Source organism: Gekko japonicus, unplaced genomic scaffold (genome assembly GCF_001447785.1).
Source record: "Gekko japonicus isolate JY-2015 unplaced genomic scaffold, Gekko_japonicus_V1.1 scaffold15, whole genome shotgun sequence".
Classification (NCBI taxonomy): domain Eukaryota; kingdom Metazoa; phylum Chordata; class Lepidosauria; order Squamata; family Gekkonidae; genus Gekko; species Gekko japonicus.
The window spans coordinates 2086262-2114130 of NW_015165830.1; the positions used below are offsets into that span (position 1 = coordinate 2086262).

General features: G+C 47.2%; 1 protein-coding gene across 1 annotated transcript in view; it reads left to right on the top strand.

Annotated features, from left to right (window-relative positions):
• Positions 1–26772, top strand: part of CD300LF (CD300 molecule like family member f) — a 29440-nt gene extending 2668 nt beyond the window's left edge. Inside the window, exons 2-8 of the mRNA XM_015410722.1 lie at positions 949–1018; positions 4181–4507; positions 11821–11908; positions 13761–13852; positions 19932–19966; positions 22480–22644; positions 26277–26772. Coding sequence (XP_015266208.1) covers positions 949–1018; positions 4181–4507; positions 11821–11908; positions 13761–13852; positions 19932–19966; positions 22480–22644; positions 26277–26366 — 867 coding nt within the window. The 3' untranslated portion in view covers positions 26367–26772. The remainder of the gene's footprint in view (positions 1–948; positions 1019–4180; positions 4508–11820; positions 11909–13760; positions 13853–19931; positions 19967–22479; positions 22645–26276) is intronic.
• Positions 26773–27869: the final 1097 nt, after the last annotated feature.

Below are 27869 nucleotides of genomic sequence, written 5' to 3' on the forward strand. Positions count from 1 at the left end.
AAAGAACTGGTAAGAGCTGGGAGGCTGGAAAGTCTGCTAAGGTGTTGCCTTGGCTTAGACTGGGTGTGGACCGCTATTCACGCTCTGCGCAACACTGTCACTACTTCCATGACTTCCCCTTCTATTTGCCAAGGAGTCATGGGGCCAGATGCCATGATCTTAGTTTTTTTGATGTTAAGCTTCAAGCCCACTTTTGTGCTCTCCTCTTTTACCCTGAGCAAGAGGCTCTTTAGGTCCTCTTCACTTTCTGCCATTAGAGTGGTATTGTCTGCATATCTGAGGTTGTTGATCTTTTCCCCAGCTATCTTAATTCCCGCTTGTGATTCATCCAGGCCAGCATTTCGCATGATGTACTCTGCATATATATTAAATAAGCAAGGTGACAATATACATCCTTGTCGTACTCCTTTTCCTATGCTAAACCAATCAGTTGTTCCATATCCAGTTCTAACTGTCACTTCTTGACCCTTATACAGGTTTCTCAAGAGTCATGTGAGGTGGTCTGGTACTCCCATCTCCAGGGGTCGTTTCATAGAAAAAGAGCTAGGGGAACTCATTAGCATAACTCATTAGCATATGCCACACCCTCTGACATCATAAGGCCCGGCGGTGGACCTGCAAGGCTGGCGGGAGTGCGAGGAAGCCCCACCAAGGCCCTCCCTGGCCCCAGGCAGGCAGGGGTGGGGAGAGGCGGGGAGGAAGCAACTTACCCTCCCTCTTCTCCTGCCTCCTCCTGGCTGAATGAGGGCTGGAAGCGGGGCGGCCAGAAGCAGGGGGTGTGGCTTTGTTGTGTGCCCCGCCCCCCACACCTCACCCGGGGGAACTGCGATCCCCCGCGATCTCCCCCGAAATGACCTCTGCCCATCTCCCATTCAGAGAATCTGAATTCGGCCCACAGGAGCCTGAAAGGGGCCTGATGGGCCATTTTCAGGGGTGCATTCTGCTCAGACGAACCGAGTGCACATCCCTAAGCCACGGCATGAAGCAGTGCAAGGCACCCAGGCGAGCGGGCTGGCAGGTGAGGTGTGGCCAGGGGGCTGTGGGTCCTGTGGCTGAACCTGAAACTACAGAGATTTCTCCTCCTTCCAGTGCAAGATTGCAGACCTCGCTCGCTTGCATGTGCCTGTGCCCTCATCGCGGAGGAAGCTGGCCGCCAAGGGAGAGAGAAACACAGCACTCCCTCAGCTTCCCCTCCCGGGTTTTTCCTTCAGCTCCTGCCTTCTCAGTCCAGCCCGGTTGCACTAACGCAGGGCGCACACAGGCCACCAGCAGCAGCAGAGCAGCCATCTCCATCTCGTCTGCTCGCCCACCTCTCCTCCTTTGGCTTGTCTCCCCAGGCGGGCTGCCACTTCCAAGTCTGAGAAGTGTTGCAGCAGAAAGCCCCCCTGCAGGGCAGTGGGTGGGGGTGTGACCAAGGAAAAGTCACCATGGAGGCACGAAGTCAGCCAGGAAGAAAGAAATAAGGAACCGAACAGGAGCCCGCCATTTTGCTGTAGTTCCCTGCACTCCACACAGCCAATGCAGTTGCGGGAGAAAGGAGAGGAGGAGGGTTAGGGTAAGACTTGACTTCCACTTCCACCCACCCTCCACAATAGGGGAAATAACCCTGCTCCTGCCTGCGAGTGTCAGTTTATTTTATTCTTATTTTATCAGTGCCCCCTGACTTATTTAAAGGCCCCCTGAATTCAGAAATCCTGGCTCCGGGCCTGGGGCTGAGACTTCATGATTTCAACAGTTCTTCTCTTCTCTGGGGCTTCCCTGACATCATGAGGAACAGAGACCATGACCATAATTGGGGGAAGAAAGCAGAAGTGGCTGAAGTTCGCGCAAACCACACATTTTGCAAATTGTAGCCTTCTAAAAGAGAAGTTGATGTGTCTGTTAAAATTTAAGACAGCAGGTACAGAGAAGAGTGGCTGGGGCTGGACAGCATGCTGCTGCTTCACTTAGCAGGGAGCATCTGCATTTCCCTCCTGCCAGGTAAGAGGTTTTTATTTGTCTGTTGCACCAAAGGGAAGATGGACAGGTGGAGAGAAAATTGGGGATTGTGCCAGAAAAAAGAGAATTCCTGAGGTTTAGGGACACCAGATCGATAGACAGAGGATGACCCATGTTAGGAATTGAAAATCTTTGTCAACTGTATGTTGCAGTAAGGGTTATTATCACTGTTCCCTCTAAGCTGAGTTAGTGTGAGCTAGCTCACAGTTTTTTAGCTTCCGGCTCACACATTCTTGTCTCGGCTCAGGAAGGAAGGCTCCAGAGCAAACTAATTTATGCAGTAGCCAAATTGCTCGCTCACAACTTTAATGCCAGGAGCTCACAAAGTAGAATTTTTGCTCACAAGAGTCCACAGCGTAGAGGGAACATTGGTTATTATTTACATATCTGCAGTAAGATGTAAATATTCACAATTTTTAGCTTGATTTGATCACTTTTTCTTCCACGTTTTGCCAATGTTGTGATAGTGTGAAGATTCATCAGAAAACAAGGGCTGCATAAGTTAGAATGAATACATAAGGTAGTTCTGGAATATATTACAAGATAGTAATTTCAATTAGACCCATGCCAATAATTTCATAGTGGGTGTATGCTTCCCCCTCCCTTGCCATGTGCTGTGATCCTTTCACTGCTGTATCTTAATAAATGGGCAACTGTGGATGAGTGATGGAGAAAGGGGGAGTTTCACTTTGAGGGAGGATTTCCCCCCCTTCTTTCTTGTAGCCATTTCCTTGTGTCTCATGTAATAAGCCAAAATCAGAAGAAATGTATGATCTGGTTGATTCCACTCTTAAGGAAACTTTTTAAAGTTCTTGAATGTGTTGGAGAAGAGAAGCACACATCATTCAAAGGAATTTTTTTTTTAAAAAACTAAGCATTTGGAAAATGATCTGCCTTTACTGCCTTTGCCTTGTGCAGTAATGACACAATGCTCCTTTTCTTACAAATTTGTAGTTAATCTGATTTTCCACAGCTAGGTATTCTTCAAGCTAAGCTGCCCTCATATCTGTTCAGCTACAGAAAGAAAGTCAGCTTGGGGACAGGAAAGTTTTGTTTTTTTTTAAATCAGAAACACTCCTCCCTTTGCTGCTGCAGTCAAACCCTTCTCCTGCTGTAAACATATGGAAAGCAGCTCCAGCCTCTTAAAACATATACTCTCTTTCAGGCATAATTGAATGGAATCATTGCCTTCAGTTATGGCTTTCATAATACCCAGTGAGTAGCTCCATGTAGAACTGGGAAACCTGTGTGCTAACAGTCAAAGAAATTGGTCTAAAAAGGTATCACCATATCCATTTTACATTTATTATCTTCTGGAACCAGAACATCCAGCCTTTGGTGTAGCCTGCAAGGTTACAATCCCAAATCCACTTAGTAGGAAGTCAGCACTATTGAGGTCAATGGGTTTTATTTTTGAATAAGCATGCTGAGTCTTGCAGAGTGATCTCTAGCCCTTTTGAAATGAAAAGTTTTATTTTGTGGAAACAAAGCTTAGTAGAAATTCAAAAATGGAGGAAATGTGACTCAAAATCCTACCTTTGGGGTTTAAGGCTTGTGTGTGTGTGTGTGTGTGTTTTAGTGAGTTGACACCATAATCAATGCTGTTTCTTTACCACAGTACCTAACTTATCTTTCAGGTATTAGAAAATGGGAAAATCTACTTCAGCGTATCTGAGATCACTCGTTATGAATGGCAAGATTCAAGTGCAGTAATATCTTACAAGACTTTCAGGGTATAAACCTTTGTTAGTCAAAGTTCCCTCCATCAGATTTCTAATGAAAAGAGCTTTGATTCTCGAAAGCTTATACCCCAGAAGTCGTGTTGGTTGTTTAAGGTGCTACTGCACTCCAATCTTGCTTTTTTACTGCAGACAAACATTTTCTACTGCTTTTCTACTGCAGCCCACCTGAAACAATTGTTATGAATGGCTTATTAGTTACACGCCTCAAAGTTTACTTCATCATACTTTTCTCATTTTTCCTATTCTGGGAACTGAATATTTTCTCAACAGTTTTACATACAAGTATTTTGTTGCACAAATAGATATATAGAAGCCTCCAGCTGTGCATACTTGTTATAAAGATTACAGTTTTGTTCCAGCATTGGACCCTGTAGCTGGATCATTTTCAGCTACGGGACACACAGAGGCTTGAGCCACTGTTTTCTTCTTCTGTTTAGCAGGTTTTACGTATGCTGTGAGAGGCCCCGGCACAGTGCATGGATTTGTTGGCAGGTCTTTACCTGTAATGTGTCACTATGATAAATCCTATCAAACATATTACAAATATTGGTGCAAAGGAGACATTTGGAATTCTTGCACTAAGGTTGTAAAGACCAGAGGATTAGAAGCAGAGGTGAAGGCTGGCAGAACATCTGTCAAGGACAATCATACTTGCTCTTGCTTCACGGTGACACTGGAGGACCTCAGAGAGGAAGATGCTGGGGTGTACTGGTGTGGCATAGAGACATTTGGATCTGATCCTGGCACCCAAGTGACCATTGTCCCAGGTGAGTCCCTTTTCCAAGTCTACAGGAAACTCAAAATCAAACACAGGTGAAGTGGACTGAAAAAGATAAGCTACAGAAATTTATGCAGAAGTAAATCCTGTGGGTTCCATGGGGCTTATTCCCAGGATAGTGTGTATAGGATTGCAACCCTAAGAAACAAATTATTTCTGTGCTAACATTTAAGAAACAATTGCAGTTTTGAAGTTTTGGAAACTTCCCAAACCCAGTAAGGACATGCACAGCCACATTCTGGATCAGCTGGAGTTTCCAGGTCAGTCTCAAGGGCAGCCCTAAGTAGAGCAAGTTGCAGTAGTCTAGCCTGGAGGTGACCGTTGCATGGATTACTTGGCACAGCTGGAAAAACCCCAGTCTGGCAACATTTGTGAGCTAGGCCTTCATTGACAAGGTGGCATCCAGAATCACACCCAGGTTATTGACAGTCAGTACTGGTGATAAGGGCACACCATCAAGGGCCGGGAGTCAGCCTCCCAGACCCTTATCCCCCCGACCCCCCATCTTATCAGGATTCAGTCTCAACCAACTCTGCTTTGACCATCTCACCATGGCCTCCAAACCCTCAGCCAAATTCACAGGAGCAGTCTCTCCATTGGGGAGAGGATTGCCCCTGAGAAACCCCACATACCAGTAGGTGCCTAGCTGACACCTCCTCACCCAGTGCCACTCTCTGTCCCTGTCCATGGAGAAATGAGGTAAGCCACTGTAAGGCTACCCCATGGACTCCTACATTGGCAAGGCAGTGGGTCAAGAGGTTGTGATCGACCATGTCAAACGCTGCTGTAAGATCAAGCTGTAGCAGCAGAGCAAACCCACCTCAATCCAGCTGCCTGCAGAGATTGTGAGGATAACCAAAACTGTCTCCATCCCGTGGCTGGGGCAGAAATGGATCCAACATCAATGTGTCATGCAGGAATTTCTGGAGCTGTTCTGCTGCCAGTCTTTCGATTACTTAGCCCAGAAACGAAAGATTCAAGACTGGGTGGTTATTGGAAGGATCCACTCTTTCGATTACTGGTAATTGGAAGCCACTCTTTCAATTACTTTGCCCAGAAACAAAAGATTCAAGACTGGGCAATAATTGGAAGGATCCATAGGATCCAAAGTTGGTTTTTTTTCAAGAGCGACACAACCACAGCCTCCTTTAGTTCCTCTGGGTAGACCCTTGAACCCAGGGACAGATTGTTAATGTCTACCAGAGGCCCGTATCCCTTTATTACTGGTTTTCACTATCCACGAGGGACACAGGTTTAGGAGGGATGTGGTTGGCTTAACAGCACCCAGAATCCTGTCAACATCAGCTCAGGAAAGCTGGTTAAAACTGTCAAATACCGAGTCCAAAGATGGCCAAGGGGCCTCCAGTACACTTACTGTGTCAGTAGTGGCTGGGAGGTCATGGCAGAGCGACAAGACTTTAGCTGCCAAAAAAAGCTTGCAAAAGCCTCATAGCTGATGGCCACATTTTTAATATTTTGAGTTCTGTTAGTGAGAGAAGGATCTAATTACCTTAAATAATTGTGCTGGGCAAGAGCTGGCAGATGTGATGGAGGCTGCACAAAATTCTTTTTCAGCAGCCTTCACTGCCACCTCATAGGATTTCATAGGATTTTATTTTTGCAAGTGTAAATCACTTCCAGGAACAAAAAAAAGAGGGAGGGATAGAGTTTTATTTTTACAAAAAACGAATGCTGGAAATTTAGCAGATCTGATAGTTAACATTATAATTGTACGTCAACTTTTAAATAAAAAGCAAAAAGCCCCCTGGTGGCATGGGAGGAGGAATGACCTGGGGGGGGGGCAAGGAAGAGAAAAGGTAGGGGAACCTGCCATATGGAAGCCCTGTTGCTGCTGTGCTGTACTGGCAACTGCAGGAGCAGCAGAAAAACTGCACAAGCCCATCCCCATGTGGAAAACATCAGAGTGTCTAATGGCCCATTCCATCCTAGATTTTGTTTTGTTTTGTTTATGTATTCTAACCTTTGCTGGAACACACCCACTATAATCCCAGGGGTTTTAAGGGTTAAAACTTTATGAAAGATATATAAGGTTAACAAAAGATGTAGAACTCTTAGATTAACAAAAGATTTATAACTCTTAACTTCTTGGCAGTGGCTGGACTAGATGAGATATTTGCCACACATGGTGAGAATCAAGAGCATGTCAGACTTCCCAGTGTACCAGCCCACATAGGGATTTAACATTTAAATTGGAATACACACATCCATGTGGTTCAGATCGGGGCATTCTTTGGGGAAATGGACCACATACAGCCAATGAAATGCTAAATCGCAGATGTTCTGGATGAGAGGGGTAGGCGGACACACCCTTCCTCCCAACCATCATGAGGGAGTGATGGGCAAATGTATTGCTTGATCAAATCCACCAGCTGATCGTTTCGCAACTTTGGTCCTTGCCTTGGTGTTTTTCTACCACCTTTAATAGGTTTTATTATATTTTTCATAGGAGTGCAACATTAAGGGAGAAATCCTAAGCAGGTCTACACAGGCAGAAGGTCCCATTTTATTCAGCAGGGCTTACTCCCAGGAAAGTGTTCTTGGGGCTGCTGTCCTAACTGATTAACCAGTTAAAACTCTGTTGAATGACTATGAAAGATGCCCTTGCTTTACTAGGTGGCAGATTCTAAAAATATAAATATTTACTGTGACAGAAAGTCTAAAATTGGCTAAGACTCAAGAAAGCCACTTAGAGCATCTGCGATCTTGGACCCCTAGGCTATTCATTTCCGTTCCTTATTAGATCATCCTGGCAGACTTAATCCCTTTTTGACTAAGGAGGATCTGGGATCAGACCTTCTGTTTGTCATGGAAGTTTGGAGCCATTACCAGGTGCTTGATGGAGGTAGGACTGTATGGGATATGGCTCTGATTAGTAAAAGTAGCTTCTGAGATCAGAGATGGTGATTTGCATGGGATTGGAGAAATCCTCTTGTCATTCTTAGAAAAGAGGCTGGTTTAGGTCTAACTACATTTAGCATAAATGTATGGACAGTTGGGATTTTCCCTTCTCTTCAGTCTTCAGTGGAAACTGGGTCCATGGAATGAGAAGCTGGGTAGAGGTTAAGGACTCCTGCAGCTTCTTGTTATCACACGGAACACTGCACTTGCTCTGAGGAACCTGCTACAGCATAGGTAATGTGTGTTTAGCTTAGTTCAGCCACATTGGTCTTCATTTGATTATCTCTGTGCTGTTGGTGTTAAGTGCTTTTCCCTGTATTTTGATTTGCCTTTTCCACCTCTTTCTTTAATCCAACTACCTTTTGCCTTTTTAAAATCTGTTTTACACAAAACTTTTTATAACATTTTTTTAGCTTCACTTAGTACAATCTGGAATATTTCTCTAAATCTCTTCCCTATGTGCTAAACTGTTATCAGTTATTTTGTCATTGCTCTTGTACTGTGCTGAAAGACTGCCTTCTCAATGGGTCAGTCTAGATGCTCTCAGGAGATCCTGAGTGGTGGCCGCTGGTTACCAAGGTGCTTTTCCAGGTAACCCTCAGTCTCAGGGAGTTTGCCAGCAAGGAAAGACACCATTTCCCCCTTCCTACCATAGCATATACAAAAACAATCATCAGCAAGTGTCCTCTTAGTAGAGGCATGCCCACCAATTCAGGCACTCAGAAGAACACGAGGGCAAACTGGGGCTGGCCTGATCAGAAGGGGCACCAGTGCTGGCAGTAGAAGATGGGCAAATGAAAGGAACCTGCAAATATGAACAAAGAAGTTGGTTTGAAATCTTGCTTGCAGAATGAGGGCTGAACGTCACAACACTGGATTCCTGTGGTAGCAAGGGAAGTGTGCAAAGAAAGCTTCTGAAAACAAATACTGTTTTGTTCAAATGCAAACTAATTAGGGTTCCCTTCTGTGGCCTGGGTAGAGTTGCCAAGTCCCGCAAACTCACCGGCGGGGGAGGCTCCGACGGCTCCGGGAGCTGGCTTTGGATACGCGCGTGCGCACGCCGCCACAATGTCAACGGAAGTGACGTGCGACATCGCTCACGTTGGGGGCATGGCCCAGATCGTCGGGGGGGAAATGGTTTCCCCCTGACGATCTGGGCCACGCCCCCAACGTGAGTGACGTGGCTGCATCACCTCTGGTGACGCAGCTTTGGGGGGCGGAGTTCCCCCCGGGGCCCGATTCCGCCAGGGCGGAAATCGGGCCTCCAAAGCGGGGGGTTCCCCACCCCCACCCCCACTTGGCAGCCCTAGGCCTGGGAAATTCCTTAGGATTTGGGGTGGGGGGAGACTCAGAATGTCAGCATTTGGAGAGGGGAGGAAGCTCAGTGGGAACGGGAGGCCTCCACAGCTGCCATTAGGGGAACTGTGGTCTCGGCCGTCTGGAGATCAGCTGTAATTCTGGGAGAACTCCAGGCCCCACCTTGAGGTTGGCAGCTCTAAAAATAATGAATCACTTAACGCCCACATTATTAAATATAATTTTTTTTAATTAGGTGAGCACCGTACGTCTTTTTTTTTCTTTTAAAAGTTTGATTATATCCTTCACAGTTACAAGCAGAACTCTCTTTTTGCTCTACCTCTTTGTGATGCCCTGGCCTATTTTACAGTCCCATCAATTTTCATGTTCCCTTCCATACACTTCTTCAGAATTTGCATTGCTTCCAAGGTTAGCATTGTGTAAAGGGCTGTATGCTAATGTGGATATTGCCCTCAAAATACGAAGGGCAAGCGGCTTACCCGGGAAGCAAGAAATGTGCACGCACTGTGAAGAGAGCAAACTGTGGCACAAATATGAAGGTAGCGCCTCAGCAATCACAGTAATAGGAAAAGAGGTTTTGGCTGTAATTTTATGCACATTTACTTGCAACTTAGTCCCACTGAACCCAAGCAATGGTATTATAGTAACAATTTTAACAAACGTGTGCTCATTCAGACATAGTCCTAAATGTTATCCCCTTCAAATCACTGGGGGAAGATCATTGAAGTCGTCCTCAGCAGCAACTGAAGCTTTAGCCAGTTTTCAGAGAATCGTAGGGCTGCTGGGTTGTGAAAAGGATCGTCCAATTCAAGCTCCCCTCATATCTCTCAGCAAAGGTTGAGATGCGACTTTCTACATGAAAACATCCCAAAGAGATTAGCTTTCCTCAGCTGAGTTCCACAGGAGGGTTGGAATGACCAAGTAGTGCCGATCCAGAAGGAAGAAAAGGAAGACAGTCCAAGATTGGCCAAATACAGTTTCCCTCAATCTGTATCAATATCGTATGCCACAGAGTACACAGAGGTGGCAGGAAATCTACAGGTAATAACGATCAAAATGTACAGTTGCGTAACATCTATATATCTAATAGCCAAGTTGCCCCTGGAGTGCGGATCGCTAAATCTGCGCTCCGAGGGCACTTGGAGGGGAGGGAGAGGGTTGTGCACCAGTGGGCCAGTCCCCACGTGTGCACAAAAATGCTAAAAGTAGAAAAAATTTTGTGGGGGATGTTTAAATCCCCCCAAAAGTGCAAGAGCGTTCCGTGCGCATGCGCACGCAATGCTCTGTAGCTGACCTCGCCGCCGCCACGCCTCCTCCTCGGACCCGGCGGGTGGGGGGAAGACCGGCCTCGCCGCCGCCAAGCCTGGCAAAGGGGGGGGGAAGGACCGGCCTCTCCGCCGCCGCCTCGGAGCTGGGCGGGCAGGGGGAGGACCGGCCTCTCCGCCTCCGCCTCGGAGCCGGGCGGGTGGGGGGAGGACCGGCCTCGCCGCCTCCTCCTCGGGGAGGGGGATGTACTATATACTTGCCGTAATCTGTTGATTTAGCTTTTAACAATAGGCTTTTAAATGTACATTTAATATTTTAAGTATCTATTTTTCAAATCTGTAACTCATTTTGCCTGCATTTTCACATAGAACCTGAGGGGATACTTTCACAAATAAAAACAAAGTAGCACTTCGCCTCACCTCTGCTCTGCAGAATGGTACACAATGAAACAATATCCTACAGCAAGACAGTTTGCTCTGGCAAATCGAGGGGGACCCCCCACACACACACACCTGGAATGACTAATGTTTTCAGTTGAGTGAAAGAAATGTGGCTGAAATGTTAGGAAAGGAAGGAAAAAGAACCAGAAACAGACAGCTAGCACAGCTGCATTTAGCTGTGCAAAAAGAAGAAGATGCAGAGTCATCCTTAAGAGGAACAGTTCGCTGTTCACAGGACCTGACAGGCTATGAGACAGAAAGAAAGTGGAATATTTTCATGCAGCTGTTTCCATATGCCTGCACAATTCTTTTCATCCAATGTGAGTAATTTGTATTTTCTTGTACCCATTGCGAGCATTTTCCCAGCAAAACTATGTGGGCATGTGCTGTCAAGTCTCTACTAATTTATGCCTACCCCTGCAAGAGGCCTTCGAGCCAAGTGAGAAGCAGGGGTGGTTTGCCATTGCCTTTCTCAGCAAAGTCTTCCTTAGTAGTCTCCCTTCCAAGTACTGACCCTGCTTAGCTTCCAAGATCTGATGAGATTGGGGTATATCATGTCATCTTCCCACCCTAACAAAGCTGCTCTCTCTCAAAAGAAAATAAGAGTTGCCTTTATGGTACAGAACAATGGTCTGCTCTGTAAGCCCTGAGTATATGTTCTCAAAGTAGATTTAACAGAGGTGGATGTGCAAGATTGCAGTTCCTCCTGCATTAACAGATGGTTCATCTCACAGAAGAGAAACTGCAATCTCAAGCACATCTCCAACCACATGAGAAGACCACACATGGGAACCATTAGTTGCATGAGTAAGCAAGATAACAGAGCTTCTGGACTAGGTCTTAGAAGGTGCCAGGGTTATTTTTGGGCAGGAATGCACAGGAACGAAGTTCCATCGGGCTTCAGAGTTGGCCACGCCCACTACAGCCAAAACCTCTGCATGCATGGCTACAGAGGGAAGGCCTGGAGAGTGACCCCCTGGCCTTCCCTGGCCTATCCGGGCTCTCTGCAGCCATGGGGTGCCCGGGTAAGCCAAGGGAAGGCAGTTTAAACGGCTTTCCCTTCCCTCCAAGGGCCGACTTGTCTGGGCTCCCCGGCCTAATATGCTAATGAGCTGTGCTGTCAGGGGTGTGGCCTAATATGTTAATGAGTTCATGCTGGGCTTTTTCTACAAAAAAAAAAGCCCTGGAAGCTGCCATAGGATAGTTATGGTGGTGACAAAAATAGGATTAATCAAGAGAAATCCGTGGACTCAGGGCATCTTGTGGGTTTCTGGTTATATAATTAAGATTATACACGCCTATGGAGAAGTAATCCAAGTTAAAGACCGTAGAGGTTTCTATCTTTTGATTTCTGTTTCAGATTCCTTGCCTCCTACCACAACAATAGTTGTAACTACTGGATATTTGTCCACAGTCCACACCAAAAGACTGACTGAGAACACCCCAAGGTAAGAACAGACATAGGAAAATAAGAGGTATCTACAATAATATTGATGCACAGAATTTCAAGGCACGGAAGTAGGGTTGCCAAGTGGACTTACCCCTCGTGGCGGGGGAGCCTCGTCGCAGTCCAGGAGTTGTTGCTGGATGCGCGCGCGCCAGCAGCACATCACCAGAAGTGACGTGCGACGTTGCTGACGTTGGGGGCGTGGCCGAGCTCGTCGGGGGGAAAACCATATGGTTTCCCCCGTGACGAGCTCGGCCACGCCCCCAACTACACGAAGCCATAATTTCATCAGTGACTTCCGATCACTTTGAGCAGAAGTACAGAAGAGGGCTACTATGATGACTGAGGGGGTGGAGCACCTTTCCTATGAGGAGAGTATGAAGAGTCTGGGACTTTTCAGTTTAGGGGGAACAAAACATGAGGGGGGCATGATAGAGATTTATAAAATTATGCATGGGTTAGAGAAAGTGCATAGATAAAGCTACATTTGCCCTCACCCATAATGCTAGAACTTGGGGGCACCAATATATTCAGTACAGACAAAAAGAAACACTTTACTCAATGAATAATTAAGGCTGCGGTCACACAGAGCATTAGGCACGCTAGAGGGACAGAAGATAGACGGATTTTCCGGGCGCGATCTCACCGCCACATCTGGGAAGCGTCGAGCTCCCGTGGCGAACCCGAGGCTTCCCGCGGAAGATGCGCGGTAAAAAACTAGTACCCCGGAGGTACTAGTTTCCTGAAACCGCGGGGCAAGGGCGGGCGTCTGATCGCGTTTCCGGTGGTAGTTCCAGCGCCCACCCATGTCCCCTCGGAAAAAGGTGGGTTTTTTCAAAGTCTCCACGGATGCGCACACGCACCCAAGGAAGCATGCGCGCATTTGAGTGTTTTTTTTTTTTTAAAACAACCCCGTTTGCCCCATGCCCCGCTTCTTTGCCATGCAGCAGGACTGTTGAGTGATCGGCACCTCCCCCCCTACCATGGGACCTCCACCGGACCTCCATCGGTAGGTCTGCTCAAGCAACCGCGCGGTTTTTAGCCCCGGGGCTAACAGCCATGTTTCCCCCCCGCATTTTCCTGCCCGTGTGACCGGGACCTAAATGTTGTAAAGCTTTTGTGTTCACTGACTTATGAACCCTGATTGGGTGGAAAGGCAGCATTAAGATTGCTTTAAATAAATACATACATTGTAGAATTCATTGCTACTGAATGTAGTGATGGCCATGAACACAGATGGCTTTAAAGGAGAATTAGACAGATGGTTGGTCCATTAGTGGCATTGGCCATGGTGACTAAAGGTGACTCATACAGAGGCAGCAAACCTCTGAATATCAGGTCTTGGAGGCCTCTATGTCCTGTCAATTGATCCTTCAAGGCAATTTGTTGGCCACTGTATAAAACAGGATGCTGAACTAGATGGACCACTGGTCTGATTGAGCAGGGCTCTTCTTATGTTCTTACGAGCATATGACAAGCAATAAGATTTTGCTCCCTATCATGTATCCTTCATTCCAGTGTTCAGTGAATAATTTTTATTTCTTTTACTGCACCCCATCCAGATCCTCAATGTAGAGAGAGGAGGATCTGGAGACAAACGGGGACAATCTCTTTGGAGACTGCAGGAGCACCGAAGTAGCTTGCAATGCATCAGCAGAAATAAAAAGAGAGAGGGAAATATTCCCTTTATCACAGCAGCCATTATTAGTTAAAAGGCTTCTCCTCTATGAAGAGACATTATGGGCTTCCCAATTCTGGCCAATCACAATGATTCTGTCATCTAGCACACAGGATGTTTTGTCCAGCAAACAGGAGCGAGCACAGTTGAGTCATCCACGCTCTCTTCCTCTCAGCCTCTGGCTCCTTCTACTGATCGCTCTGGTGCTGCTGGTGGTTCTTTTAGTGGGAGGCCTATTGCTGATGTGGAGGCTGCAGAAGCAAAAAGGTGAGTGGATGGTTGCAGGAGGTACCTGTCCTTGTCTTGGCAATTGGGTCTCATTCTTTCTAAAAAGTCCCAAAACCCCTGCCTCTTAGCACTCAATCCTTTTTTCCATGTTCTCAAATTCTTAAGACCAGCTAGAGTTTCTGTTAAAGTAAACCAAAGACAACTGAGAGGATATCAAATGCAGGTAGGGCTGAGATGACAGTTTGGAACACTCTGCACACTCTCAGAAGCACCGTTATTGCATGTGGTGCCTAATTATTAATTCACTAATTACCTAACTTTGTCTCAGCTCCTTTTATTTTTCACATCTCTGCTTGTTTTCAGATTTCTTAAATCCAAACCTCACTGCTTTGTTTATTAGATGTTTACTGACTTAAACTGTGTAATCTACTTTGAGTCCCAGTGAGAAACGTGGACTATATATAACATGAATGAATGAATGAATCCATCCCTCTCACACATAATGATGAATCAGGAGTGACATTAGGAATTTATATCCCTATGTATCAACTTACTGATATGGTATTTGGCACAATGTTAGGAGCAATTTTTTTCTATAAATATCCTCACAGTTACAAGAAGACATATCTTCTACATTGGGATTAAAGAGTGTTCTTGTTAGTAGACATCCAGAAAGAGCAATTGGGGTCTAATGCTATTCCCAGTGCAGCCACTGATTCTTTCTATAATCATGACCAATTCTGAGCTTTTAAAAATACTTACCACCAGGGGTCATTTCCTAGAAAAAGAGGTGCAGGAGCTCATTAGCATAACTCATTAGCACAACTTATTTCCATATGCCACATCCCCTGACATCACCGGAAGTGTGTCAGAAGGCAACACCCACCACTCAGGGTCCACTGGACTGTTTTGGATTGCTAGCTATTGGGTGTGGGTGGGATGGGCAGATCTGCCTTCACAGAGGAGGGAGAGCTTGTACCTGAATAAAACTTGGTCTTAAAGGTGCCACTGGACTGTTTTGGGCCGGGGATGGGTGGGGGCTCTGCAGCTTACCTGGCTGCTTCTTGCTCTGACTGAGGGCTGCTGGGAGCAGGGGGTGGGGCTTGTTGCATGTGCCCGCCCCCTGGGCTCTTTACTGTTGGAGCTCCGCTCCTGTGTGCTCCTGCAGGAAATGACCCCTGCTTACCACTGCTATCCAAAGTCATCTTGCTGTCTCCTATGGTGCCTCTCTTTGAAACATGGCTGTAGCCAAAGGTAGGATTGCCAACTATGGGTTGTGAAATTCCTGGGGATTTGAGGACAGACCCTGGGGAAGGCAGGGAGGGACTGAGCCTGCAGGGTATAATGCCACAGGAGTATCCATTTTCTCCAAGAAACTGATCTCTGCCATGTGGACATTTGTTGTAATTACAGGAGACCTCCAGGCCAGTGTTCCCTCTAAGCTGAATCAGTGTGAGCTAGCTCACAGTTTTTTAGCCTCCGGCTCACACATTTCTCTCTTAGCTCAGGAAGGATGGCTCCAGAGCCAACTAACTTATGCAGTAGCCAAATTGCTCACTCACAACTTTAATGCCAGTAGCTCACAAAGTAGAGTTCCTGTTCCTGCTTTAAGGCCAGGGGTCGGTCCGGCAATCCCATCTGGCCTGGCTCAGGGCCCTGCTTGGAGTCTGGCCAGCGGGACTGGCTGCAGCAAGGCCCTGGAGGGCCGGGGGTGGGGTGGTGGCCAGGTAGGGCTGGCTCGGGCAGGTGGAGGGCGGCGCAGGTAGAGCCTGGGGCAGCGGCGGTGGGCAGAGTGCAGGGGCCCTGAGTCCTTCCGGCCAGTGGAAGAAGGCAGCGGGGCGGCGAAGGCAGGCGCGCCAGGAGCCCCCCCGCCAGCTGGCCAGTGGCGTAAGGGCGAGAGGGTGGCTTGCGATTGCATAGCGCCCCCGCCAGCGGCCACAGGCAGGGCTGGGTCCAGGCTGGTGGTGAGGGAGGGGAGGGGTGGCAGACCAGCGGGGCACCTCCTCTTAAGGGGTCGTTCTAGGCCGCTGCCTAAAAATTGTCTATGACGGGCTGGCCCTGCCTGGAGGTTGGCAATCTTAGCCACAGGAGAGGTGGAAGAGGCTGCCCTCCACAAATATTCTCAGCCCTTCCTTGAATTTTGATCTTATTGATTGATTGATTTGTTTTGTTAAACTTATGAATCACCCACCCTGCTAGCAGGCTCTGGGTGATTTACAACATTACAGACATTTAAAATATAATTAATATATAGTTCAGATTGCTAAAAATAAAAAAAGAGATTGAAACCCATCAAGATGGCAATAAAACAATCCTCCTTTGCCAGCCACACCGCTGTCCTGCATGGCAGAGTGGGAAGGGTCTGTGGGGGCCACAGAAGAAAAAGAGAGGGTGACAGTCTTTACCTCCCATTGCTGCCCTCAACTAAAAGCCTGGCGGGACATCTCTGCCTTGTGGGCCCTGCAGAATTGCATCAGATCCCGCAGGGCCTTAATGTCACTCGGCAGAGAGTTCCATCAGTTCGGGGCCAGGACCAAGAAGGCCCTGGCCCTAGTCGAGGACATTTTAAAACAAAGGTTTTCACCTTTCTGTTTCCAGAAATATAAGGGAAACTATTCAGGTAATGCGTGGCTCAGTTGCTTACAAATAAACGTGTACTCTGACGTAGAGTTCTAGCCACTGAATACAAAAGACATGAGGACAATCATGAGGACTACTAGACATTTATTCTTAGATTTTATACATTTTAAATTAATTAGATTTAATGTAATTAAAACCCGTCAGATTACTATATGTATTTAGATTCTGACTGCTCTGCATTTATTCCACACCCACCCACATGGTAGTGGAAAGTGCTGTTAACGTTGCAGCCAACTTATGGTGACCACCAATGCTCCCTCTAAGCTGTGGAGTCTTGGTGAGCAAAAATTCAACTTTGTGAGCTACTGGCATTAAAGTCACGAGTGGGCAATTTGGCTGCTGCATAAATTAGTTTGCTCTGGAGCCTTCTTTCCTGAGCTAAGACAAAAAAGTGTTAGCCAGAAGCTAAAGAACTGTGAGCTAGCTCACACTAACTCAGCTTAGAGGGAACACTGGTGGCCCCATGGGGTTTTCAAGGCAAGAGACATTCAGAGGTGGTTTGCCATTGCCTGCCTCTGTGCATAAACCCTGGACTTCCATCCAAGTACTAACTAGGGCCAGCCCTGCTTAGCTTCTGAGATCTAGCAAGATCAGGATGGCCTGGGCCATCAAGGACAGGGAGGCACTCACCTATCCACCCATATACTGACCACATTTCTGGCTACTGGCCTGTTTTTAAATGTGGGCATAATTTCCAAAGGGGAATGATTATTCCTCAGTAGCTCCTACATTTCTGGCCAGCTTAGTTATTCTATGCACTGGCTCAAACAATTGCCATAAACTATTAAATGGGCCCGAGTATAAGGTAAGCATGCCAAAGGCATATCTCTCTCTGCTACAGAAGAGAGTGATGCTACTATAAAGGGATAAAATAAAAATGGGAGTATAAATACCTATGCTGTTTATTTTGCATTTTAATCTTGTGAGCCAGCGTGGTGTAATGGTTAGAGGGTCATACTAGGACTAGGCAGAGTCAAGTTCCAACTCCCAATTCTGCCACGTAGCTCACTGGGCGACACTGAGCCAGCCTAGGGTTCCCAACCTCCAGAGTGCCTGGCGTCCTCCTGTCACTTCCGGACCCGCCCCCCACTCCCAGCAAAGATAGACTTGGCAACTCTACGCTTTTCTAATAACTCATCCCCCCCACACACACACTTTTCATCCTAGAGTTGCATTAGCTATTGAACTAGAATTTAATTGATCAATTTACTTTGAAAAAGCGTATAAACCTGTTGGTTCTTGTGGCTAGTTTAACCACAAGAGCATAAAAACCAAGCCACTTGAGTACTGGTGTAGCTAAGGCTGTGAAATCAGTAGTCAGGTAGGTCAAGTTTAACTTCAGCCAGGAACTCCATAGGTGGTCTTGAGGAAGCTACTCTCCCAGCCTCCACACGGGGCTCCTGAAAAGACCACTGTTGTAATGCCTATGAAGTGCTTCCGGTAAAATGATATATAAATGCTAAGAGATAAGCGCTATATCTAACAGCAAACTGGTTGGTCTGTTGGGCAGATGATGAACGCTGTGAAAACTGTTAGGGTCCCCTGTGTACTTGGGGGACTCCCTAGATATGAAAAAGGGCTTTGTAAATTAACCAAAAAGGGGGAAATCCTTCAAAGAGATGGCCTGATGACAACTGAAAAGGCTTCTTAGGAATGCAATGTTGAGAACAATGGACAGTTAAAGAGACAAAAAGGAATGGTGGGAATATTAGCCTGCCCAAGCCCTAACCTGAGGCTATTGTACTTTGGTCACATTATGAGAAGACAAGAGCCACTGAAAATGACAGTAATGCTAGGAAAAGTTGAAAGCAGCAGAAAAAGAGGAAGACCCAACATGAGATGGATTGACTCTCTAAAGGAAGCCACAAGGGCCCTCGGTTTGAAAACCAGAGCAAGACTTAATGGTAGGATGTTTTGAAGGTCATTAATTCATAGGGTCACCATAAATTGGAAGCAACTTGATGGCACTTCACTCAGACACACACACAAACCCCTGATAGTTTAGGGGTCCTGGAAGGGGAGAGTGTGAAATAAAGTGAGATCTCCACATTGCTACCCTAGCAATTTATGAAGGACCCTCAGCTTGTTGTGGGAGGGGTGAAAAATGCCAGCATGGTAGCACATGTCCATTCTTAAAAGATAATGTGAGGGTGTTCCTTATTGTCTATTTAAAATCACTCTCGTGGACTCTCTTTCTGCAGCTGCGCATAGATTCAGGATCCTATCTCATTCAGCCAATGGACCCCACATCTGGACTGCATACAAATCTAAGGGAGGTCCACTGCCACTACTTGCATTTCTAAAGTGTGTGTTGACTTTTAAGAGAGAGATACTGAAAATAGGGGAGAGAAAGAGATGGGGAGAAGAAAAACACATAGAAATGGGGATGTGAAATTAAAAAATGGTAAAGTACTGTTGGTTCCTACATTTGAAAAAGTTATATTCATACAGCTGTTACCATGATAGACAGAACAAGGATTAAATTGTATGGTATTCTGTAAATTACAAGCACAGTATACATGATTTAACAATTGCTCACACACTTTTGGGTAATCTCAGGGATCATCCAATTATTTTTTCACCTCCGAAATACTAGTCTGCTTCTCAAACCTGGTTGAACTCATAGTTTGTCTCTGTAAGAAACTGAAAACAGTCTCATATTGTTGGATGGTACAAGCCTTAGTACTGAGTCCAAGGCAATATGTGTATTACGTGACTGTACTTGTGTGAACCTATAGATGCAAAAACAGTAATGGGTGACACATTTCTACAGACGCAGCAGTTTGGTAATCTGCACTTCTACTTATCTCATCCAGTAGGGACCATTGTGTAATTTGGTATCATGAAACAGTGAGGAAGTTGAATGGCAACTGAGAAGTAGTTCAGATAGTAGCAAGGCAATTTGCTGAAAGATGATCCTAATTTTGAAGAATAGTTTTAGAGGGTAGCCGTGCTTGGTTTTCAGTAGAACAGCCCAATAGCCTTGTTCATACCATCTTTCTGTCCAGTAGCATCCTCCAGACCATTGAGGTTTTCAGCTAAGTTGCTCTTATCTGACAAAGAGAGCTTTGACTCTCAAAAGCTCATACACTGAAAATGGTGTTGGTCTCTAAGGTGCTATTGGACTCTACAGAGAGACCTGTAGGGAAGCACATATAAAGCAAACAACTTCACAAACACAGTTCCATCCTTCCATAATGCTTCAGAACACCCACAGATCTAGCCCAGCCCAGACAACTGCAGGAACTAGGCAGGAAAGCTGCAGGAACTAGATAGGGAAGTGCCTACTTTCCATAACCACCATCCAGACCTCCTCAGAAAGGTTTTTTAGATAATTTGAGAACTAATTGATAGAGGTTCAAAAGTTGCTCTCTCTCTCCTTTCCAAAATGTTGTTTTGCTGTCCCCCCTGTGTATTGTTTAAAGTACAGACTTCAGTATTGCATCGATGTCATACAAAGTGTCTGCTATCTTTTCAGCTCCCAAAGCACGTGGACATAACCTTCAGTCTACGGTAAGAAGAAACCAAATGACTGTTCCTGTTTTCTCTAACTTCCATCCGCTAACACATATGCCTCCAACGTCAGGAGGTTTGCAGAAGCAAAGGGCTATTTCAGTGCCTTTGGCAGGGTCCTAGGGGTTACTAAAAAACCCCTGGAGAGTCGTTGAGAAGGGCCACTTTTAAGAAAGATACTTGCGCCAGGTCACAGTAACCACTTCCCATTAATGCAAGCAATTCCAGCCTACTCCAAGTACATAATCCCATTGATCAGACTAATCTGTGAAATGAATTTTCATGAATACATTTAACAGCAACTTTCGTGATCGTAATGTACACACACACACCCCCGCTCCGCGCAGCTGTTATATTCATGGAGTTAGTAATAACTGTAGCAGTAACAATGTAATGTTTGCCCATGCAAGTGGATACTGAAGGAAAGTTATGGCAGCCTTGATGAATAAAAATGTATTCCGTGATTCATCCCCAAAAGTAATGTGGGTATGAGTGACAGGCCAGGTTTAGGAAAGAAAGAGGGACGGGGGGGGGGGGGGGGGGGGGGGAGGATTCCTGAAGGCACCAGTTAAGACACAGAGGGAGAGGATGTTTATCATTCTGGGTCTAGGTGTCCCAATCCACTTTTATAAAGGTACTGGGTGGGGGGCAGCCTTGTTTATGGTAAAACTGATTTTAAAATAAAACCTTGGGTGCAAAGGTACATTTGATAAAAAGCAGGAAAAAGGGATGTGGCCAAGTAAGTGGGTACACTCTCTAAGAATGATGCGATACAGCAACATGCTAAGGTAAATGCCATGATTGTGCTTCTTTTTGGGGAGGGAGTCTAAGCATTGATTCATTTTTCATTTACATATTTGCTCCTCATATCCTTAATTACCCCTATATCCTTATTTCCCCTTATATACCTTTTACTCCTTGGCGCTTATCCACCATATAATGTCTGTGGAAAACAGCTGCTGAGTTCACAAACTGCAATAGCTCAGTTTAGCTTGTGGCGCATATATTACATGGCTGTATAGCAGTTGTTCTTATTCTGTGTTCAGCTATCATCTTGTGGTAATTTATGTTGAAGTTTCTCTTGCCAGGATAAGAGCTCCTTGCTTTTTGATGTGTACAAACCCTTGGGCCCCGTAGAGAGCTCAGATACGTAATGCAAGAAAATTCTGTTGTGTGATGGGATGCATAACCTGATATGAAGCGAATAGTGGGGTCAGTCTCGTAGCCAGGATTCTGTGGCTTGTGGGGCAATTTTTTTTCTGGTGGGGCTGAACTTACCGGTCCAGCTCTAACAGTTAAACCCAAGGGATTCCAAAGCTTCTTCAACCTAGAAATCAGTGCTGGTTTACTTTTAATTAAAAGGGTTTCAAAGTGGATATTTTATTTTATTTTTAAAAAAAAGCTAAGGAAATGACAAAAGCTTGAATCCCCCACTCTACCATTGGGCTTGTCACAGATAAAACAAATAAATATTTATTTGGAGTGCTCCCCCCCCCCATCTTCTCACTGGGCATGCAAACAGCTTGGAAAGTGATCCTCAAGGTGGAACTGGCTTCTACTCCTCCCCAGAGCCATCTGCAAGCAGCCACCCCAGTTTAAGGTTGCAGTGGCCCCGCCCTACCTTGCCACTGGGTTTTCTGTTGGGGCCAGGGATGCAAAGTCCCCCACTCTGTGTCCAGGGGGTCCTCTCCAGCCAGGCTCTGCTACCAGCTCCACGGCACATGAGGGTTGTGCATGCCTTAATCTGGATTGGGACAGGTGCTCCGCAGCCTAGTCATTTTGCAGGAGGGCCCCACCAATGACCACCGAAGGACAATAGGCACTGTCCCTGCACCACTCCATGCATCCAGAGCACAAAAGGCAACTCCAACTACTTCGGATCATGGGCCAGGAGAGAGAAAGTAATCCCATGTTTCGCTCTTGGGGGGGGGGGATTGACCCTGAGTGGCCACTTTTCCCCTAAAGAGCAGGGGGAGACCTGCACTACGCTGCTTCTGGGATGTGACCCTATGCACCCCTTGCCAGGCTTGCATGCAGCGGGAGGCGGGAACAGGTGGTGGATCAGGTTTTGCGCTGCATGGCTTCCTCCCAGGCCAGGCCTCCCCACAGGCAGAACTCCACGGGAAAGGCACACACCTGCAGCCCTGCACACTCCTCTGCTCTCCCACCCAGGTTGCACTTGGCAGCCCACCTTGGATTTTTCGGGGCTCCGCTTCTTTTCCGGGGCTCCTCTTCCTTCCTTAAAGGCACAGTTCTACAAGATTTCCCCCTTAAAAGACTTTTCAAAAAAACTTTTGCTGGATGGGTAAGGGAGCCGGGCTGGATTGCAGCCCAGCTCCCTTACCCATCCAGCAAAAGTTTTTTTGAAAAGTTTTTAAAGGGGGAAATCTTGTAGAGCTGTGCCTTTAAGGAAGGAAGAGGAGCCTCGAAAAGCCCCACTGTAGCTACGGGCCTGAGTGAGGTCCACTCAAAGACAGCAATAGGTATCAGATTGTTTTTTGGTTTTATTCCAGGTTCCAATTTTTGCAGAAGGCAGTGTTTCAAATGCAACCATAGCAGCAAATGTTAGACCAAACTACAAGACACCGTCTCCTGGCTCTGATCAAGATCTAAACAGCACACTCCATGTAGAATACACATCTGTGAAAAGAACTCCAGCTCCTCCCACTCAACCTCAGGTTCTCTCTATTAGTAGAATTTTCTTGTTCTTTTCTATCTTATCTAATCTTGGAGTCTTCATGAATACTGCAGACAATGAATACAGACTGTATGTTTATTAAGTACATCACAAAGGAGTTAGTTTTGAAAATCAGATCTTATTGTTTTATGTATCAGATTATTCAGTGTGAAGCATCTTAGAAGTAGCTCGAGGTAAAATGTATCCTCTGTCAATTCTAGCTTGGTCCTTCTTAATGGGCTCCTCAAAAGATATGCCTGTATATGGAATCCAAGTGCAGAATTAATCTGAGTTCATGTTGATCTACATGATATTTGACATTGCCTGGAGGGAATACGTAATGAGAAAGGTTTCCACTGCTTTCATGAAGAAGCAGGGATGTTTCACAGTTTCTGTGAAAGTGCCGCCAAATGAATCTCAATGCTTTTACACTTCTGTCATTCAGTTTCCCATTCCTGTGGCCCTCTGGTCAGGACATAGTGCTACTATTGACTTTAGGGTTGCCAGGTCTTATCTGGCTGCTGGTGTGGGGGCTCCAGCCCTGGTTCCTGGGCCTTCTGGTGTGCACACGAAGCACGTGCACCATGATGACATCACCCGGAAGTGACGTCATCATGCCAGGCACATCATGCAGGGGACGCTCTAGCATTTGGCCAAAATCTCTATGTCACCATAAAGGTTTTATCCAAATGCTAGAGTATCCCCTGCTCAACCTCTGGGTGACGTCATCATGACGGGCACAAAGGAGCTCTTCGGGGTGGGGCTTCCCCCCCCAGCCAGCTGGCCAATGGCAGATTGGGGGGCCCAAAAGCGCGGGAACCCCCGCCCCATCAGGGGGATGGCAAACACCCTCAAAAGTCATCGGTGGCCTTTTATATATTATTGAAAGAGTAATTAAAAACACAGCTTTTAAAAAAATGTTTGTCATGGGAACCGATATAATTTCTTACCACCACCACAACCCACGCCTATCATACCTCCTTCTTCGGAGGCATCCATGCTTGCCATCTTAAGTGATAAGGACTCAGGAGTCATTTCGTAGAAAAAGAGGTGCAGGAGCTCATTAGCATAACTGATTAGCATAACTCATTTGCATATGCAACACCCATCGCTCAGGCTCCACCTCAAAAATCTCCAGGTATTTCCCAACTCAGATTCAAACCTGGGTCTCCCAAATCCTTGTCTGGAACACTAACCACTACACAACACTTCATGGGGCAGCGGCTGTTGAGCAGTAGCAAGCCACTGGGCCCGCATGAGTTCTGCAAGTTTAGACATTTACAAACACTGAGATGTAATGCTAGTGAACATAGATATTGCGAGTGTTCACTGGCATATATGACAAGCCTGGGCATTCACCAAACCTCCCACTAGCTATGTTTCTGCTTGCTGGACATTTGCCGGTAAACACTAACATTCACCAACTGCATTTGGGACTAAGTTAGAGTCCAGGGGCACCTTTAAGACCAACAAAATTCCATTCAAAGCATGAGCCCTCATGTCCAACCTCCCCCCCCCCGACAAAATGAAATGGAAGCCAATGGTTCATATACAGAGAGGCATCTGTCTCTATATATGAACTGTTAACCTCCATCCCAATGCATCTGAGGAAGAGTGCGTGCACACCTGGGGCTCTGAATGTTCCCCCCCCCCCCAAATTCCCGTCATCTGACAACAACACATTTCCCCCCCTTGCTTGCTACCTTTTGCTTAAAACAATAAAAAGAATGCAATTGATTTCTAAAGCATCAACACAGCAAAGGACAGAGAGGGGAAAGCCTTGCCCATCCACCACAGTGACAAGATATGCAAGTTGGGAATGGGTTATTTTACTGTTTGCACTTGTGGCCACCTGGAGCAGGAGACTGGAGAGGCAGCATATATAGAAGGTTCCTAAATAAAGAAGGCATGGATGTGTCCCCAGATTCCTTTGCTCCAGAGGTCTGGCAGGACCTTTGGTTTATCTGGCCCCCCTCAGGGTTTCTCCAGCTGCTCAGACCTTCTTTGGGACAGGAGGCCCCTTCTGCAGCTGCACAGCCCTTGTCCTGAAAGGGGGGGGTCATGCCGATGCTTCTGCCTTCCCACTGGGGCAGTGCTGCTCCCCCTTCTCCTGCCTTCACTACTGTCCCCTACTGCCCTGGCTTCACTCAGGCTCCACCAACTGAGGACTGGCTCCAAGGGACTCCCCCACAACTGCCCCACTCACCCATCTCTACAGCCTTGCACGGGGGGAGAATGACGATGGCGCAAGTTGGGTGGGCCTAGCAGCAGGAGAGAGAGCAGGGAGGGTGCCCAGCCCAGCAGCCCGCCACGCCGAGAGCCAGCCCAGCCCCAGGAGACCAGGCCATGCGAGCGGCCGGCTGGATGGCCTCCCCCTCCCCGGGGCTGCCTCCATGGCCCCCTTGCCCAGCCACTTCGGCAGTGGTCCCCAGGTGAGTCAGCCAGCTAGCCAACAAGCCTGCCCCTGCCCAGCCTGCGTCTCAGCGGCGGGGGCCGGGTGAGTCCCGCCGGCAGAGGCCTGCCAGAGGTGCACACAGCGACAGGAGGCGCCTCTCGGCCAGCTGGCAAAAAGGGTGGGGACAGAAAGAGGGCAGGCGGCAGCAGGGACCAGCAGATGTAGCGACACGCATGTCCCGCTGGGCTGAGGCTCTCCGCAGCTCGTCTGACCTGCCTCCAGTGCCCAGGGATGCACACACTGCTCAGCCCCGCCTGCCCTGCCTCAGCAGCTGGCCCTTGGGGATCCCTGTGGAGTTTCGGGGTGGGGAGGAGGGGAGCGGGGGGGTCAGGCGGGGGGCGCCTTCCATCACTGCTGCCAGAGCAGCGCTCCACCTCGCTCTGGCTTGAAACTGAGTACATTTAACCATCATGGTAATAACATTTCCTTTTGGAGAGACTCAGAGCAGGTCTATACTAGGGGTGTCAAGCATACAGCCCGCAGGCTTGAACTGACCAGTCCAGGGCTCTTATCCAGCCCACAAGCAACTGGTCATTACCTTTATTGTCCCCGCAATTATGAGTAATGGGCGATGCAAGTGGGAGGGTGGGCATCAGGGAGATACTTTAAGGAAATCCTGTAAAAGCATTAATGTTTTAAACGTGTTTGTATTTTGGGTAAAAAATATATATTGTTAATTGGGTTTCCCTGTGTCCTTTATAAAGTTTATATCTCCCATACCTGGCATTACATTTTATGGCACATGTGGCCTGGCCCAACAATGAGACATTTATGTCAGATCCGGCCCTCGTTACAAATGAATTTGACACCTCTGGTCTTTACATTGCCTTAATTCTCTATATATCAGGAGACTATATGCGTGGTGACTCTCCATACAGCTACTGTCATCTTCTAGGCTTGCCATGACACTACCAAGCATTCTGCTAGAGCACAAATATTGCAGTGTTTTCTCTATGCAACACATTAGGCAATAGACATTCAGAAAATGATCAGGAAGGGCTTGGAATCAGGTTTTGGATTGCCCAGTTTGGATTAGACAAAGGGAGAAGTACATTTGATTGCCAAGTACAATTTTTAAATCACTATACTTGGTCACTTTATTATTTTTTCACTATTACACCATGACTACCCCTGCAATGATTCTTCTCTCCGGTCAACTCTGTGTTTTAACCTTCTAGATTTCCAGTACAAATACAGAAGATGTTTCTTATGCTACCATAAAGTTTCCTGCCCAAGATGAACAAGCAATCTATGCCAATTTGAAATAGACATCCAATCCAACCTAACTACAACAGACTGTTTAGAGCTGAAGAAGAAACCCACTCTTCCATGGGACTCTTTCTTTTCCTCCTCCAGTCAGCCATTGCAATATTGCCATCTGTTCAGTGACAGAATGTGACTGGACTCCACCCTCTTGTTCTCGTACCAGGCAGTTACCTGTGATAAGATGTTACTTCATTCTTGCAGCTGGAGGACTCCAAGATGGATGCCACTGTCAAGAAGCCATCCTGAAGAAACCCTCCTCTGATCAGGGCACTGAACAGCCCTATTTGCAAAGTGGCTACAGAACATGCATACAGAGCAGGAGAGGCTCTCTACTGAAGACAGACATTCTCTACCCTTGCAAGAAAATATTGGGTGCAGGCAGGGGTCATTTAGTAGAAAAAGAGGTGCAGGAGCTCATTAGCATAACTCATTTGCATATGCCACACACCCTGACATCACCGGAAGTGTGTCAGAAGGCAACACCCTACGCTCAGGCTCCACTGGTCTGTTTGAGATGGCTAACTATCGGGGGGGGGGGAACGTGCAGATCTGTCCTCGCAGAGGAGGGAGAGCTTGTACCTGAATAAAACTTGGTCTTAAAGGTGCCACTGGACTGTTTTGTTCCGGGGGGGCGGGGGGGCTCTGCAACTTCCCTGGCTGCTTCTTGCTCTGACTGAGGGCTGCTGCGAGCAGGGGGCGGGGCTTGTTGCATGTGCCCGCCCCCTGGGCTCTTTACTGCCAGAGCTCCGCTCCTGTGCGCTTTTGCAGAAAATGACCCCTGGGTGCAGGATCAAGTTCCTACAAAGCTATCAGGGATAGAGAGGGGTACATGTGCACTGCTAAAGAACCTTGCCAACAGTGAGTTGCAGGCAGGCACAAACCATGTCCTCACGCTGCCCTTTGCTTCCTACCAGCTTGGGGCCTAAAGGGACAAAGGAATTGAGCTCGGAGCACGTGCATCTTGGCATCCGTCTTCCCAGGCTGATGTGTTCCCAAACAACCTTTTAAGTAACCAGCAGAACTCCCCCCCTCCCCCTCCACAGCTACTAAAAGGATTCCAGGGAGGAAAATCAGACTGGGAGGACACTTTTTAAATTATTTTTTAAAATTTATTTAACTTTCAACTTGCTACCCCGCTCGAACCTCCCCCCCCTCGGGGGTCTCTGAGCAGCTACAGTTAACCATTATCCCTTACCTAGGGCCACATGTATGCTGGGGTGGGGACTGTCCTAACAGCACCCAGTGGAGGGACGTTCTGGATCGGTTCATCGGCACGGCTTCTTCTGGCTTCTACCTCTTTCTGTCCGTGATCTTTTTCCGGTGGTGATACAGTGGGCCTCTCTGGCGCTCAGCGCGCTTCTGGTGCGGCTTCCGGCTCCGTCCATTGAGGCTCCGCCGCGCCTGCACCCTCCACGCTCTGGCGTCCTCCTGGCTCCGCCTTTTTCACCACCGTCTGGACCCTCGAAGATGTTGTCCTCCGTTGCCATTTTTCCACCGCTCGCCGT